At 36.0% G+C, this 17,021-nt stretch overlaps 1 protein-coding gene across 1 annotated transcript; it reads left to right on the forward strand.

The window, feature by feature from the left end:
* The first annotated feature begins 4,264 nt into the window (after positions 1 to 4,264).
* On the forward strand, positions 4,265 to 5,725 carry LOC105057935 (uncharacterized). Its single transcript, XM_010940658.4, has 2 exons — positions 4,265 to 5,332; positions 5,487 to 5,725. The coding sequence occupies exons 1-2, from the start codon at positions 4,331 to 4,333 to the stop codon at positions 5,550 to 5,552; spliced, it is 1,068 nt and encodes a 355-aa protein (XP_010938960.1). The 5' UTR covers positions 4,265 to 4,330; the 3' UTR covers positions 5,553 to 5,725.
* Positions 5,726 to 17,021: the final 11,296 nt, after the last annotated feature.

Genomic DNA, 17,021 nt, shown 5'->3' on the forward strand with positions numbered 1-17,021 from the left:
GTATGATGAGCAATGCTATGATCTTTACGCAACTTCAAGTCTCAAGTCCTAGTCCTTTGCCTGCAACCCAAATGTCTAGCCATTCATTTTTAATATATATGAACTATCTATGCATCCAATTGGATTTTATAAAGCAAACCGTCTATTAGTTATAAGTATTCTAATTATGATAACTACGATTGGATTACCGCATAGTAGGTAAGTGCGATGTTAAACCTCATTATGCAGAGAAATGTATTTATAGTTTGTCTTGACTTTATGAGTGGAATCTTTATTTTTGTAAAATAAAATAATACTTTCTTGGTCAAACATGTCCCTTTTTCTAGAGATGTCCTCAATGTCCTCCATCAAATATGACAACCATACAAAGTTACATATTTGATCATCCATGTTGAAAATATAATTGTTTAGTATGATTGTCATAATTTATAAATTGCATCACATTTTCTAAGCATTTGTCTTGACTTTATGCAATAGTATCTCTTATCGAAGAATTGTGGGAGCTTCATTTTTGTGAAAGAATAAAACTTCCTTGGTCAAACATGTCCCTTTTTTCTTCTTGACATGTTCTACATCAAAAATATGGCTCATAGAGAGTTGCACATTCAAGATGTATGTGATTAAATAGAAATGTCTATTTAGTTATAGAAAAACTTATATTGAGGATCATACCTATTGAAAATATAATAGAATTTTTAAATACTCCTAAAGGAAGGCATTTAGCATGGCTATTATAGTTTACAAACTTGCATCACATATCCCAAGCACCTAATTCATACTTTAATTTATTAGTGGTTTATTACTTAAGACGTTTGTACTCCATTACTTGGCATTTGACATCTTTTAACTAGTCAATGAGATTCCTTCTCCATGAGCTTCTATATTAATTAGATGATGATCATAAATATTCCCTATAGATCTCACTGTTGTTACAAATCTAAGAAGAAACTAAGGAAGAAAAAGGAAAAGTACTATTACGCTGTCCTCAAATCTTTCCCTTAGAGCTGTAATCTATAGATGAGATTCATTTCAAAGAGGGTTTGGAATTTATATCAGCAAATATGTAACAAAAGTTAGACTAGATAATTTTTAAATAAAAGCAATTATTGTATTCATAATGTATAGAAGTTTTAGCAAACAAAACAGTCACATTGAAATTAATTTTCAATAAACAAAAGCATAATTCTTTGTACACTGTGCATAGTGTAATAGTAGTGCACCACTCAATAATATTGGAGTATGTAGCATATTTAAATGGGATAGACATTAAATGTTGCTCAGCTTTTTTTTTTTCATAATTTTTAGTGATGAAAATACTCTTTCCTCTAAACAATAAAGAAGGAATATTATTATTATTTTTTAATGCGTTGTATGACTTCTCATGAATATATATGATATCCTGAACTATATATATGACTTTTTGTATATTTATGATATTCTGAATAATATATATGACTTTCTGATATTTTGTATGACTTTCTATAAATATATATGATATCCTAAATAATATATATAATATCTTGAATAACATATATAGCTTTTTAATATCTTATATAACTTTCTATGAGTATATATGACCTTCTGAATAATATATACGATATTCTGTGAATATATATGATATTTTGAATAACATATATAATTTTTTAATATTTTATATGACTTTCTATAAATATATATGATATTCTGAATAATATATATAATTTTTTGTGAATATATATGATGTCTTGAACAATATATATGGCTTTCTAATATCTTATATAACTTTCTATAAATATATATGACATCCCGAACAATATATATGACTTTCTGCGAATATATACGATATCTCAAATAATATATATAATTTTTTAATACTTTATATGATATTAGAAAGTCATATATATTATTCAGAATGTTATATATATTCACAAGAAGTTATATATATTATTTAGGATGTTATATATATTTACAGAAAGTCATATAAGGCATTAGAAAGTCATATATATTCAGGACGTTATATATATTCATAGAAAGTTATATATAATTACAAGAAGTCATATATATTCATAGGATGTCGTATATATTGTTAGGGATATCATATATATTCATAGGAAGTCATATAAAGTATCAGGAAGCTATATATATTATTCAGGATATCATAAATATACAGAAAATCATATATATGATTCAGGACATTATATATATTCTCGAAAAATCATACAGAGCATTAGGAAATAATAATACAATTTTTTTGTCGTATAGAAGAAAAAATATTTTTGTCACTAAAAATTGAAGGAAAAAAAGCTATATGGCATTAAATATATGTCCCATCGTTAAGTATGTTACGTATTTTAAGGTAATTGGATGGTCGTCAAATTTATTGCACTGAATGCGGTGCACAAAAATTTTCTCTAAACAAAAAAGGATTAATGGCACCAATTGGCTTAGTTGGTAAAGTCATTGGATGTCGACATCAATGGCCCAGTCTAAATTGTAAGCCACAATTAATTTCCGCTAGGCTTTTTTGGTCCTGGTTCTGAGAACAAAAATAGAAAAAGAGAGAAAAAAAAAGTGCATCATTGGATGGAAACATAAGAAAAATTAGTTCTAAAAAATTAGATTTTTTTTTTCTTCGGTTGGATAAATAGAGAAATTAAATATAGTGTAGCAATCTGGATGGGTATAGATGATTAAGTTGTTTAATCAAATAGATGTTTTTAGAAGTAATAAGGTGAAAACATGATTGGATTTCAACAGTTTAATTTCATGGCTTATATTGAGATAGTATAGAATTTTTAAACTATAGTAGCCATAAAAATGCTTTTTTTCATAAAAGAAAAGAAAATAAATAGATGGATCAAAAAATTACAGCCCCAGCGTCCCCCCAGCCATCCCAAAACCAACCAAAAAGAAATCATGGAAAGGGAAATCATTTGTATCCATGGAAAAGCAAACATCTTTATTTTTGATTTGACAGAAACTTCGCTAGTTTGACAACAGAAAAGATTATCACGGGGAAAATGTCAATCTTTTTATCAGTCAGCATCTTTTATCTAAAAGGCAAATGTTTCTAACAAATATGAAACAAACAAGCATACGGAGATGATAATTAGGTTTCCATGTGTTTTCTTATTGTAGCAATCAAGTAGATGTAGCAGAACTTTAGTTCAAGAAACCCTTTCGTTGCATTTGGTGCATCGGATAATTTTAGAGAATAATATTAATTATCTTCAAAAGTTATTAAATTATCAATAATATTAATTATTATATTTGATACATACGGATAATATTATAGTAAAATTACTGAAAATTTTGATGGATATATTTGGTATGACAATCATATTATCAGAAATCAAATTTTTAAAATATCTCCATAAAAATTTATAAAATTTTAAATTATTGAAAAAAAATTGATTTTATTTTTAAATTTAAATTTAAATTTTTAAAATATGCATGACAAGAGAAGGAGACAGGGATGATAGAGATGAGGAAAGAGAGGTTGATGCCGGTGTAGAAGTGTGGCATAGCTAGAGATGACAAGGGCACAGGAGGGGAGACGGTCGAGGGCGGCGAGAGTATGGGAGAGTTCAGAGCTGAAGGGAAGGATGAGAGCCGTCGGGAGCAAGGGTCGAAGATGGATTTTGTATGATTTTTTTAAAAAATAATTTTATTTAATTTTTTTATAATATTATCAAATAAATTTTAATCTAAATAGCCAAATATATTAACACAGTAATCTGACCGATTCACTTTATATTGCCAACAATCTGGATAGATTGTCAATTACCAAATACAACTTTATGATATAACTAAAAAGATCCATAAAAATTATTAAAATAAAATATTCTATTCTTTTGCTCCTTTCATCTTCCCATATTTCAATTCCTCAATTTTTCTTTTCAACCGTGAAAAACCTTCGATCAACCTACAAAATCTAAAACTAGAAAATCAAAAAAAAAAAAAAACCAACAGAAAAAGCACAGCAGCAAGATCAGAATAGTAATCTCAGAAAATCCTGGGCGAAGAATGAGAGAAAGAAAGGGAGAGGATATCTTGTCACTGAAAAAGCTGAAGATTTGCCCCAAGACCCGGCTGCCGTTCCTGTCCCCTCATCTTTTCTCACTTGCTAACGGAAGAAGCCCACCACCATCCAACCACCCAACCACCCATCCCACGCGTCCGCTCCTCCCCACGTGCGCACGCCACTGAGATTCCGTACGGCTCGGCCCCTCGCACGTGTCAGCTCTCCCCCGATCTTATTTCTTTCTTCTTATATTCCCCCATCCCCGTTCTCGAACGCAAAGCACCCTCTTTTCTTCTCTCCTCTTCCCACTGTGGATAGAAGATTTGGATGGAGACTGCAAGCCTCGCGAACTATAGGTACATGGGCCGCTCCTTCAGCGACGGCGGTGACTCCTCCGGCGCCTTCAGCGACTGCAACAGCGACCGCTCCGGCGAGTTCCCCTCCTCCGCCGGCTCCGCCCCCAACGGCGGCGCTGCCCTCCACCGCCTCCTCATGTCCTGCGCCACCGACTACTCCGACGAGGTCGTACGCGGCCTCATCTCCGATTTAGAGTCCCCCTCCGCCCCCGTCGAAACCCAGCTCCACGCGGCCATGATGCTCCGCCTCCTGGCCAAGCACAACCCGGAGAACCGCCTCAAGATCGCCCGCGCCGGCGCCGTCCGTCCCCTCGTCGCCCTCCTCTCCCACCCGGATCCCCATCTTCAGGAGCACGGCGTCACCGCGATCCTCAACCTCTGCCTCTGCGACGAGAACAAGGACCCCATCGCCGCCGCCGGCGCCATCCGGCCCCTCGTCCGTGCCCTCAGGACCGGCACCCCCGCCGCCCGCGAGAACGCCGCCATCGCCCTCCTCCGCCTCTCCGATGTGGAGGAGCACAAGATTGCCATCGGCCGCTCCGGCGCGATCCCCCATCTCGTCCACCTCCTCGAGACCGGGGGCCCGCGCGGGAAGAAGGACGCCTCGACGGCGCTCTACTCGCTGTGCACCACCCGGGAGAACAAGAACCGGGCCGTCAAGGAGGGGGTCATGCGGCCGCTTCTGGAGCTGATGGCGGATCCGGAGTCCGGGATGGTGGACAAGGCGGCGTACGTGCTGAACTCCCTGGTGGCGGTGGCGGAGGGGCGGGCGGCGGCGGTGGAGGAGGGGGGGATCCCGGTGCTCGTGGAGATGGTCGAAGTCGGCACCCAGCGCCAGAAGGAGATCGCGACGCTGGCGCTTCGCCAGATCTGCGAGGAAAGCGTCGCCTACCGGGCGATGGTCTCCCGCGAGGGCGCCATCCCGCCCCTCGTCGCCCTCTCCCAGTCCGGCACCACCCGAGCCAAAAACAAAGTAATTTATTTATTTATTCTTTAATTAAAATAAAATATCTTTTTTTACATTAATACTTTTTTAAAAAATTCTACTCTATTATTATGGCTTTATTTGTATATTTTTTGGTCTTTGGGTGATCGATTTTTGATTTTATCGTGAATGAAAATTGTAGGCGGAGGAGCTGATCGAGCTGTTACGGCAGCCGAGAACGGCCGCGCGGGGGAGGGAGGCGGACTAGGGATGAGTGGGGGGCCGGCGGCTCGGCGTGGTGCCACGTGGCGGTCTGTCAGGGTGGGAATGATGGGTCGTTATTACTTTTTTTTTTTTTTTTTTTTGGTAGAATGGGTCGTTTTTTTGGGATGTAAATATGTAACTGAGAGTGAGTGTACATTTCCTTGGGCGCTGAAAGGGCTTTCCTTCTCTTACTACCTTTCTTCTTTTGTTTTATTTTATCTTGTACAATTCTGAAGAAGGGAAAGTAAAAAAAAAAAAAAAATCTCAAGTAGGGTGAGGTGAGGTTTGGTGTATGGATTATAATTTCAGTTCACACCATGGCATTGTTGTGATGTTGTTTTCACATGTTATTCTTATTGCCACTAATTGCAATTGAAAAAGGAAAGGGGGAAATTTTATGTGGTGCCGGATACGGTTGGGTAACGTGTCGGTATGAGATGCATTCTGTACGGGAATTGAAAGTGCTACACATGACCGAGGTCCATTTACCGTTTACTTTGGGACTTTACCTTGTGTCAGCTTTAATGAACCTTTTATTAGGTGGCATGAGATGGAATGGGAAGTGGAGGGGTAGGTCAAGGAGAATTTTTGAGCTTAATGAGATTCTGGGGACGTCAGTGTCGCAACTACTAAGCTAGAAACATCACGAGATTTCCCCATTACAGTTGTTGGATACTTTCTTACTCACCGTTTCCTAAGGTTTCTCTCTTTTCACTCTTGGGTGGGTTAATATGGGGCATGGCCGGTCACACTTGGTCCGGTGGGGAGGGGGGGGGAGGCGTGGGACCAAGGTTTTTGTCTCGTTATAGATTCGAGAGGGCAGGAAAGGCTGGATACGAGGGAACGTCACAATTCCAAGTGGGAGTGTCCTTCCAGGGCGTCTTCTTGCACGTGCGTTGATTTATGACCGAAGAGCCTTCTGCGTTGATGGTGGAAGGCATACGTGCCGGAGGTGCGTTTGTTTTTTTTTTTTTTGGTAGAAGTGACGAAGGTGCGTTTGCTAACAGATATTTGATTATGTGGTGACAGGTTGTTTGGCAGGTATTTATTTGTCAAAGTCATTAAATTCTTGAATTGGAGGATGCCATACTAGAATAAGAGCAACATTTAAGAAATCTTAGCCATGATAGGAGAAATTTGTATAGATTTAGTCTACAATAAATTTTTGATGATCTTATTGATTACGATCTCAATTCAATTTTCAATCGTCCATCAATCATAATATGACTCTGATCTTCATTTTTATTAGCTTAGCCTACAGCATTTATTGTAGACTAAGCCTATACAAGAATTTCTTCCATAGTAGACATTAGTAGCAAGTGGATCTTGAACAACTCCATTAAGCAATGACACTTATGGTTGAAAAGTTACTCCTGAATTGAAATATAAGATAGCGCGTGTGTATGTGTGTTTGGGGAGGGCCTTTCATCAAAGCTCTAGTGTTCTTGTTAAAGGTCCAAATTCATTGAAATACAATTATAATTACTACTGTTTCAATTATAAATACCTTGATATGTATGTAATCAATCCAAAAAAATTTGTATTTTAGTGTTCTCTAGTCTACATAAGCCATGAACTAGATCCACTCTAATATCATTTGTGATAATCCAAAATCTTGCCTAAAAAATTAGACAAAAGGCATTATTTGGATTTATTAACCTTCTATAAGTATCCAAGATTTATCTAGGCATAACCAATGTGCGACTAAATACATGCCTGCAGGGATTTTCAGACATACACTAATATATATGATATGAGTTAGATTTGGCTAGACTCGAGTAGATCAGATTTTTGTTTTCTCTAAGAAGATTTGTGTTTATTTTGAATCATTTAATGCTTACTTTTTTTTAAAATTTTGTATTTATCCTCCAATATTATTGTTTGTTGTGAGTGCAACGTAACTTGATGGAAGGTCCGTGGTCAAGTTTTTATTAATTTCTATGATAGTTGTGTTCATCACTTTAGATTAAGGAGGTTCATGTTTATTTGGGAGTGGAAGTCCAATAAAGGAGAGAGAGAATTTTAAAAAAAAAAAGAAAAAAGAAGAAGAAGAAGAAGAAGAAGAAGATGGGAGAGAGACAGAATCGGAGATGTGCATGGACCAATGAATCAGTGACTTGTTTTTTTTTTTTATTTGTTTTGAATGACGTGGTAGCTACTGTAACAAAGAGAGAGAGAGAGAGAGAGAGGGTCAAAAGTGTGTGTGGCTGGTGTATCCCATTCTGACGCATTAATTATTCTTTTTTTTTTTTCAAGAAGTTAGGATGGCAAATACACTGACTCAATTTGAGTATTAAATAGATTAAATAGGTTAAATGGATGAGAGGTTTGGAATCTGAACCTAATATGATTATTATTGGATAGTTTAAATGGATCAACTTCTTTATGATCCGAAATTATTTAGTCTAAGCCTAAATCTGATTATTGCAGGTCCAATACTGATCATGTTGATAGATTAGATCACTTTTTACCATCCCTAAATTAGACTTTTGGATTTTAGCTTTTTTTTTTTTTAAATATTTGATTTAAGTTATTTGATGTGCATTATTTGCATAAATATTTGACATTGCAACTTGGTTTTATAAGAACATGAGATCTCAACAATGGATTCATTTGATTGTTAAATGATTGACTTCTCAAGAGTGCAATTTTGTTTTTTGAATCAATATGTTTTGTCATAAAACTTTTTTGTCACAAAGAACATGATGTGTAATAATCAATTAGTGTCAAAACTTTTACATATGGGTTCAATGTAATACAATAATTTTCTTACATAAATTACTATCATCAATCTATTTATATTTTGATAGTTTTATGTCTCAATAGTATCAATTTTATTGAATTAAATGCAATAAGTATACACATATTACAATGTTTTTGATTATGATTAGATTATAGTTGTTTAGATATTTATATTACAAAGTTGTTCAATGACTACTTGCTGAGTTATTTTTGTACAGTTTCTGATGTGTCATCCTCACCTTATAACATTTGTTGCACTCATTTCACCTTGGATTTTTTTTTTTTTTCAGTTGTGCTCAATGAGAGATTGTGGATTGATATAGAAGCCAATCTGATCACTATTACAAGGGTGGCAATTACAACCAAGGAGATGAAGTTCATTCAGTTAAATCATAGTATATGTGTCAAAGTGAGAGTTTCTCAGTATTTGTTGCCATGCTGCATTTGGCTTTTTTGATTTTATCCACTAGAATGCCACATCCTTCTGATGTTGAGGTGTCAATTTTTCTTCTCGTTGGATACAAGCGGAGTGATTTATTTTGCATTACCAAGTGGCTGGTTTATTACAAGGGGGCGGGTTTCTAGGTGTGCGGGTTTTCTATTCCTCTCTGTTTTAATCATGAAGTATTCTAATATGAAAAGCAAAAGGGGATAAAAAAATAATTTTTATTTTAATTTATTTATTCTCTTGACTTTTTCATTCTACTTCAGTTGGAGTAAATGTCTCGTATCCTTAATCGCATGTTTACGAATACTGATCTATTTTTTTCAGCAAAAAACTAGATAAGATAGCGAACTTGATGACAGCAAAATTATAAACACCACGCATGCATTTTTCTCCACCATTGTCACTATAGCCATGGCAGCGATCTTTAGATCTCCGAACCTAATATACTTTAGGATCATCTCCATATCCAACCCTAGCCTCTTTGTTCTGAATACAGCATCTTTGACTTTTTAAATATATATAACAATTTCTCCCACTTTAGAATCATCATCTATCCACCACTAGATTAGAAAAGATACATTAAATCACATTTGAAAATCAAGAAACATAATTAGAGATTTTTAAACTATAAAGATCATGTAAAAATATTTGTGAAACTTCAAGAATAAAAAATATAATTTATGATATATAGGCAATGGCATAGCATGTGGGTGATAATGTAGCATATGGATGATAATATGACATTCAACGATAATATGCTTTTTGACAGAATAATTTAATAGCAGATGTCATGATATCATCATCCATATACCACATCATCATCTATATACTATGCCATAACTCATACTCCGCACCATCAAAAATAAAAATCATCTATTATACTACACCATCATGCATATGTTAGATCATTACCAATTGACCATATAATCATCTATCTAAATGGTTTTTGCAATGTAATCACTTGTTAATACAAGCAAAATCTTTTAGTGAGAGAAAATGACTGGAACAGGAGAAAGGACCAAATTAAAATAGCTGAGAGAAAGTTAGGGTCAAATTTGAGTTTTTTAAAATTTAGGGATTTATTAAAAATCCAATCTAAATTTGAAGGACTAAAAATATAATTAGCTCAGATTTTTATTTTTAGCTGGTCTTAATAATCAAGTTATCGTGCAACATTGATTATATATATATTTTTTTACACAAGTATTTGTCCATAAACTTTTACTAGTTTTATTTTTTAAAAAATTAATTTCAAACAAGAATTGACTAGAAGAATGAAGTTTTAATCAGAATGTGGCTTAAAAATTTGCTCTAAATATATGTTTCTGGGCTCTTGGAGTACTGGCTTACCGTAAACAAGCGAGATCAAATAACTAGCAATAATTTTTTTTTGGAAGTTGAGGGGCTTTTCCTTGGAGGCTCATTCTTGCCCTTCTTCTTTTCTCTTCTTCTCTTCTTCTCTTCGTTCTCTATTGGTCATTCTCATTCTCAAAGAGTCTACAATGCCTCACCATTGTACTGTTTTTGCACTCTGCGTTCCTCTCTAGTGCCTTCCCTCTTTATCCTTTCATCCTCATTATCATGAATGACTACCTAGAGGAGGCACTTAGACTCCAAACCCCATACATTCGGCAACCTTGACCCTGCCTCCACCTTCATCGAAGCTGCTACCCTTGTTTCTTGGCATCCTATCCTTGAGCTCTCCTCTTCATCCAACTCCTCCAATGACCCCTACTAAACCCTCTATCTCTTTGATGTCTGTGTCGTGATCTCTATTGTCTTTTTCTGTGACAATACTACTATGGACTCTACCACCTCCAACATTGAGGTTGTTGTCTCTACCAGTCACCCCAATATCCAATCCGTCCTCTACTGCACCAGACTCGCCCATCCACATAGCCACCTAAGTCCACAGAGCTGACCTTGCCTTTCTATCCTCTACCATCATTTGGCCACCAAGGTTGTCAACATACAATCTAAGATAAGCTAAAAAATCTACAAAAAAAATCTACGGAGAAAGTTTGTTAAAAGAGAATCTGAAAAGGATTTGAGAAAGATAGACAGAGAGAAAAATAATAAAATATAATAAAAAATATTATTTTTTTCGAAAATAACAAAATAGAGAGGTTGGTAACTAGTAAAAAAAATAATATAATATTTTTTTCTTTCTAATAAAAATGATAAAAAGATGAAGAGATGGGTAACCTATTAATGACAACATATTTTAAATTTTTTATTCTATCAGACGGTCAAAATGACTCCTCATTTTCTAATAAAATAATATAAAGAAGCATCATAGTAAATCCCTTTATTGATTAGATTATTCAATATAACATTTGATTTTTTGTATGGACGGTGGGGTGGATTGAATACATTAGTCATTCATTAAAGTAATAATATCATGAGATCGTATTTAGTATTGAATTCAAACAATAGTAGATATTTTCATTAACAAATACATCATGTACATCATTTGTTATCAAAAAAATTCAAAAATAGTAACCATCAAGTCACTAGAACAAACACTTCTTCATCAACCAAAACACATAAAATAGGTCACCTCGAGTAAAATAACATAGAATCGATATTTCCAGGAGGAGAAAGCTTAATGGTCCACAAGTCTTCTAATTCAAGCAAAAAATATTTTAAATACTAGAGGGACTGCTTTGGTCAAGTCGTTCAAGACATTAACTTATGCTACATTAATCGCTAAATATTGTTAATGACACATTGACAGTGGAGATAAGTTTTTTTAATCCTATCAATTTCAGAAAACAAAATGACTCTTATTATAAGATTAAATGATAGGTTCAAATGAAAGAATCTGTAGCCAACTCTCCCCTTCTTTAATCAGGAATAGTGCAAGAAGTCTTAATCTTATTCCATTACCTTTTTTGGGCCGGCTACATGTCTTGTTCGTTACAATTGAAACAAAAAGTCTCTTTCAAATCTCACTTTCATGCTTCCGCAATCTTGAAACTTATTGACCTATGTAATAACTCAGTACCTCATACAAAAAGCTAGTCAGAAGGTATTAATTATTTAGATTTCTTAGTCTTATATAAATATATAAGATCTATCTAGTGCATAGCTGATATGGGATTAAATATATATCCATATAGATCCTCACACACTTTCTTCATTTTAAGCCCCAATATACTCATCGATCTAACGATCTAAATATATAAATACTATAAATTTAATTAAAAATATCATGATAAACTCATGGTTAGCCCAAGGAGGCCCATGCTGTAGTTTTCTCTAATTCATATAGGTCATGGAACATGTTCACTTTGATATCATGTCTAAATTTTTTGCCACATAGAAAAAAAATCAAAAAGTTGAATGGCTAGCTTACTATTTCAATTGCTAGGCTCTACTTAGGTGAAAGATTTTCCGATTCATGGGATTAAAATATATAAAGAGTTATCAACAACATAATGAGAGACCTGTTAAGCTACCCTAGCCCCAGCACCTACCACAAGACACACGAAATGAATAGAAAGATAAACAAAATCAATATGATGTTATTAAAAAATTGAATTTTCTAAGTGACTAATCCATTCAAATCCCTAACCATGTTCACAAATGCACTTACCACCTTGCAACTTGCCCTTCACAACCTACCCACGATATCCTACCTGGGTAAAAGTTGCCTAATAAATGAGGCATTTTTTGAAAGTAATTAAATGGGAGAGAATTGAAATGATGTTATGCTTACATCGCACAATAATTATACTATATTTATTCTTATTTTGTCAAAACTCAATGTGCCCCTTGCCCCCCCGTCCTGCTTTGTGAATAAAAAATGGGGTAATATTCTCTGGACCATCTTGTTTTAGATTTGGATGTGTTAGGTGTGACATCACAGGGATGGAGCAACCCACCGACTCTCCCAAAGCTCATAAATAATGAGATGAAATAGAAAGCTTCCTTTGAGCAGCCAATGATAGGGGAACCAAGCTTGGTCTCCTTTTGTTTTGACTGCTGAATAGAATTTTTCATTTAGAATATTGCAAAGTCGATGACAGAGAAACATGAATAAAGAATAATATACTTAAAAATAATTTAAGAATCGATCCATGGGAGTATCCATATAAAAGTTGCGGCTGGTAATATGGGTGGAGCTTATCTGAGGGGTTCCCTTCTTAGTGGGAATCACCTTGCTTGTTCTTTAGCTTATGAAGATCCGTTTGATCAAATAATGGCTATTTTGATTTCATATTTTAAGTAGAAAAAAGGTGGATGGATAGTAGTCTGAATATGCTTTCAATGACATTGTCTACAAGTTATTTATTATGTAAGGCAAAGTTTATCAAGATGCTCTGTGGGTGTTGAGTTAGCAATGCAAGGATCCAAGTACTTGTTATGTTTTAATAACTAATGCAGGCTTGTCTTGAATTCGTAGCATTCGATGCTAGGTTTGACCTTAGGTTTGTGGTCCCTTAACTAGGATGCATCATGTTACAATTACCTCCAGTACGTAGCATGGGGCCAAACATAATTAAATTTGCAGGATTCCCAAACAATGCAGGAGCATGCCCCTTTCCTACGGTTTGATATCCTTTGTCTCGTTATCCATGTCCTTTGCCTCTTCTTGATGAGCCTTTCCACCTTGCTCAATGAAATGCTTTGATGAGCTTTCCCATCTTTCTATATCACAAAAGGAAATAGTTCTTTTCTTTAAAAAAGTGGTGTAAGCCAATTGGCTAAACATCGGTTGGAAGGCTAGGCTTGTCCAAAATTGAATGCACATAACCAGTCAAAATGATCCTGATAGAAAAGGATATTGTAACCACTCATCTGGCATGGACTTAACATAGAGGACAGGAAGATCTATTTTGAGGTGTGCTACCCACATGTTTGCATTGATAAATCTCATCTACATTAGTTTCATTTGTATGCAGCCAAGGCCATTTGTTAAGAACTTCATTTTGTTTTGAGAATTTTGCAAAAAAGATCTTCTTACTCCATTGTAGTAAGAAAAATAGGTCATATATATTTTAAAGCATAATTTGTTCTAGGTTTTACTAACAATTATTTGAAAAAAGAAATGGAAGGAGAAGATCACTAAGAATTTGTATTGTGTAGCAACGTATAGAATATGTGCTTTCAATTACTAAAGTATATCCATTGAGTATTGTAGAGTGCTCTCTATGGTTATATTTTTATTCGACATACTCTAACGAGAGGAATAGATCAGAAGAAAGCCTATAGCTGCTTGAGTAAAATGGTTAAAATATGGATTAATAGCAAGAAATGACTTTAAAAAAATGACTGTCTACTATTTTGCAATTTCAAAAGTATCCTCCCTTTAACCTGCATAAATCTTAATCTAGAAAGATGGTTTCTGGAATGAAGTTCGGGGCATAGATTTAATGCTTGGTTATTCACAAATCAAAAAGGACTTGTGAATTTATTTAAAGATAGAGATGCAATGGCCACCTTACACACACACACACACATTTGTGATTGTATGTATGTATGGACGTGTGTACACACACATATATGTATGTGTGTATGTATATATGCATATGTGTGTGTGTGTATGTATATATATATCAAAAAATAAATATGATTGTTTTTCCCCTTCCTACAAAAATCCTAATCTATCTTAGATATTTTTAATGAAAAGTATGCGGGAAGAGAATCATCCGAATACAGTAAAAATTAAATAGCGTTTGTGCCACAACTGAGCCAGTGGTAACTAAGTTTCCCCATGAAGTCTGCTGTATACTTGTATTACTCCTAAAGATCTCTCTAAGATTCCCAATGAAGTCTGTTATATACTACTTGTATTACTCCTAAATTAAAGATCTCTCTAAGATTCCCCATGAAGTCTGTTATATACTTGTACCACTCCTAAAGATCTCTCTATCACTTGGCTGCATTTGTATGGGTGATGAGGGAGGTGTTTCAGAGTATATATGGTGGTCCCCAAGGCAGAGAAGGCAGGGGGCAGGCATGCTCTTCTCTTTTTTATGGAGGGGTGAGGGAGAGAAGGCATATGATCTGAAGGAACCGCACATGTTCACATGGGGGCCGGGTGTCCCATGCATGTCTGACTCCACGTGCATTCATTACGTAACAAGTCTTTACGTTGATGATGGAGGCATGGATTCTGATGATGCGGTAGCTAATAACAGATATTTGATTCCAAGTGTGCGTGTGTTTTTTCTGAGAAAGATTCTATGGTTGATGGGTGTTTATTTCTTGGATTCAAGCGGGAGGCTTTTGTTTTTTGTTTTGTTTTGTTTTTTGTTTTTTGTTTGTTTTTTTTTGGGGTACGAGGGAGGCTTTTGTTCAAGACAGATAAAATTGCAACATTCTTTTTGTCCTTAAGAGGATTTGTGAAGCTGTTGCTCATAAAAAAAAGCTGGTTGAAAGCCATTAAGCAAACTATATACATTAGATAAATGGTCCTTGGTTAGTCTCGGAACCGGTCATAGCCGACGTAATGAACCATCCAATGAGAGATTGCCGTGAAGCCTCGGACCAACTAATCAAAACTTGTCATGTGGCTAATCTCAGAGGTGCACAAATAGTCCCTCAAATTTTAAGCTTTCCCTCTAACTAGCGATAACTCTGCCATGATCACGAATGGTTTTCACACCACATGATGAACGAGTGAAATGCGCAATTAGAATGCCCAGGAGTGATTTGTGGGAGGTGCGATCTATTACCAAGAAATGGTCAATCTGTACCCTCAATTTTCTAGGTAATGGTTGCCGCCCCTTGCTTTTATAAACAACTCGCGGAGGATCCTCCAAGTGCTCTCGAGCTCAAGAAGCGCCCTTTTATTCCTTTATATTGTCACTTTGCCACTTTCACAACATCTCTACTGTTCTTTGAAAATTGGTTAATTTAATTTAAGCATCGAAGGATCCCATCAAATACTCTCCGATAAAAAGACTTTTCTATTTTTATTGTTTCAAGTCAGATCTTATATCGTAGTGAAAGTTTAAGCAAGGTCTCAATCATTCAATGCCATCTCAGGAGCCATAGGTATCGGAGTCATCACCATCCGAGCACGGTAGCCTCTGAACGACCTTTGTAGGGATAAGTAGCAATTCTTAGCCCACCTTCTTAATCTAAACAGTCAATAGTTGGAGCACTTCAGTGGCCCACCCAACTCAGCACCTTGATCACGCTGATTCCTACAGCAACAATATCTATCACTTCTCTTGGAGCATTATACCTCCTTTTTCTCTTATATAAGCTCTTTAAGGAAAAACATAGATAAAATTTGTTTATGTTTAAAAAGATGAGAATTGTTGGGGGTAGAACTTTGGTACACAATCTGAAGACATGAGCAAACTTTAGTCATGATTGACCTATGCATTGGCCATCGATCCATGCATCGGCCATTGACCCTTACATTAGTTGCCGACCCCCGACTTCGGCTGCCGACCCCGACACTGGTGTTCGACCCCTTCATCAGAAGTATCTGGTTGCTGATTCTCATGTTGACCGCCACTTTTGTCATCAAAATGATCTCCAAATATGAGACACTACCCAAGGTTTGAGGTCCCGACCCCTACATCAGCTCTGACCTAGGCATCCACCATCAATTCTCCTTGTTCAACAATACATATGGTGGGCACGTTGAGGCACATTCCCCCTGCTCCTTACTTCGGTTGCCATGCTTAGGAAGGTTGACGAAAAGCTCTTATATGGCCCTTTCAAATCATACCATTAAGGAAAGCGACTAGCCACGTGTAAGATAAGATTACGTCAACTTCCGAATCTCAAATACTCAAATGATAGCCATTAAGAAAAATGGCTAACCACGCGTGAAATAAGGTCACATCAATTGTCAGATCTCAGGAACTCCGATTGGGATCATTAATGGAAGTGGCTGGATGAGGTGACACCACCCGTCAAATTCATGAAAATTAGAGCGATAATTTTGAGAGTTTCGAGGGTATGCTCAACGGAGGTAGAAAGCTCTTCCACAATTTTTTTCTCTTACGGCTTCCATCTTTATAAATAGAGGCAATCAAAAGACTCCTAAGGTATACAGCTCTCTCGCACACTCCTTTCCATCTGTTTTAGATTTTTGAGTTAAGCATCAGAGGATTCCCACCAGAATCATCCCCAGATAGGGACTTATTTTGTAGTTTTGGTCACCACCATCCTTGCAAGCTTCGCCTCACTCCAACACCTCTGGTCAGAGTCGGGAATCTGCCGCAATAAGAATCTATTAGTATAGCTGATTCTTGTTGATGTATTTTCATGGCCTTTTGAGTTGGGGTCTGAACAAATTCAAGATCTACTAAATAT

Source organism: Elaeis guineensis, chromosome 15 (assembly GCF_000442705.2).
Source record: "Elaeis guineensis isolate ETL-2024a chromosome 15, EG11, whole genome shotgun sequence".
NCBI classification, from domain to species: domain Eukaryota; kingdom Viridiplantae; phylum Streptophyta; class Magnoliopsida; order Arecales; family Arecaceae; genus Elaeis; species Elaeis guineensis.

What these genes read in the sequence shown, in the direction of transcription:
- LOC105057935 (XM_010940658.4), top strand. Translation starts at nt 4,331, where the DNA reads ATGGAGACTGCAAGCCTCGCGAACTATAGGTACATGGGCCGCTCCTTC. An exon ending in CCACCCGAGCCAAAAACAAA is followed by an intron (nt 5,333 to 5,486) that starts GTAATTTATTTA and finishes TGAAAATTGTAG; the next exon opens with GCGGAGGAGCTGATCGAGCT.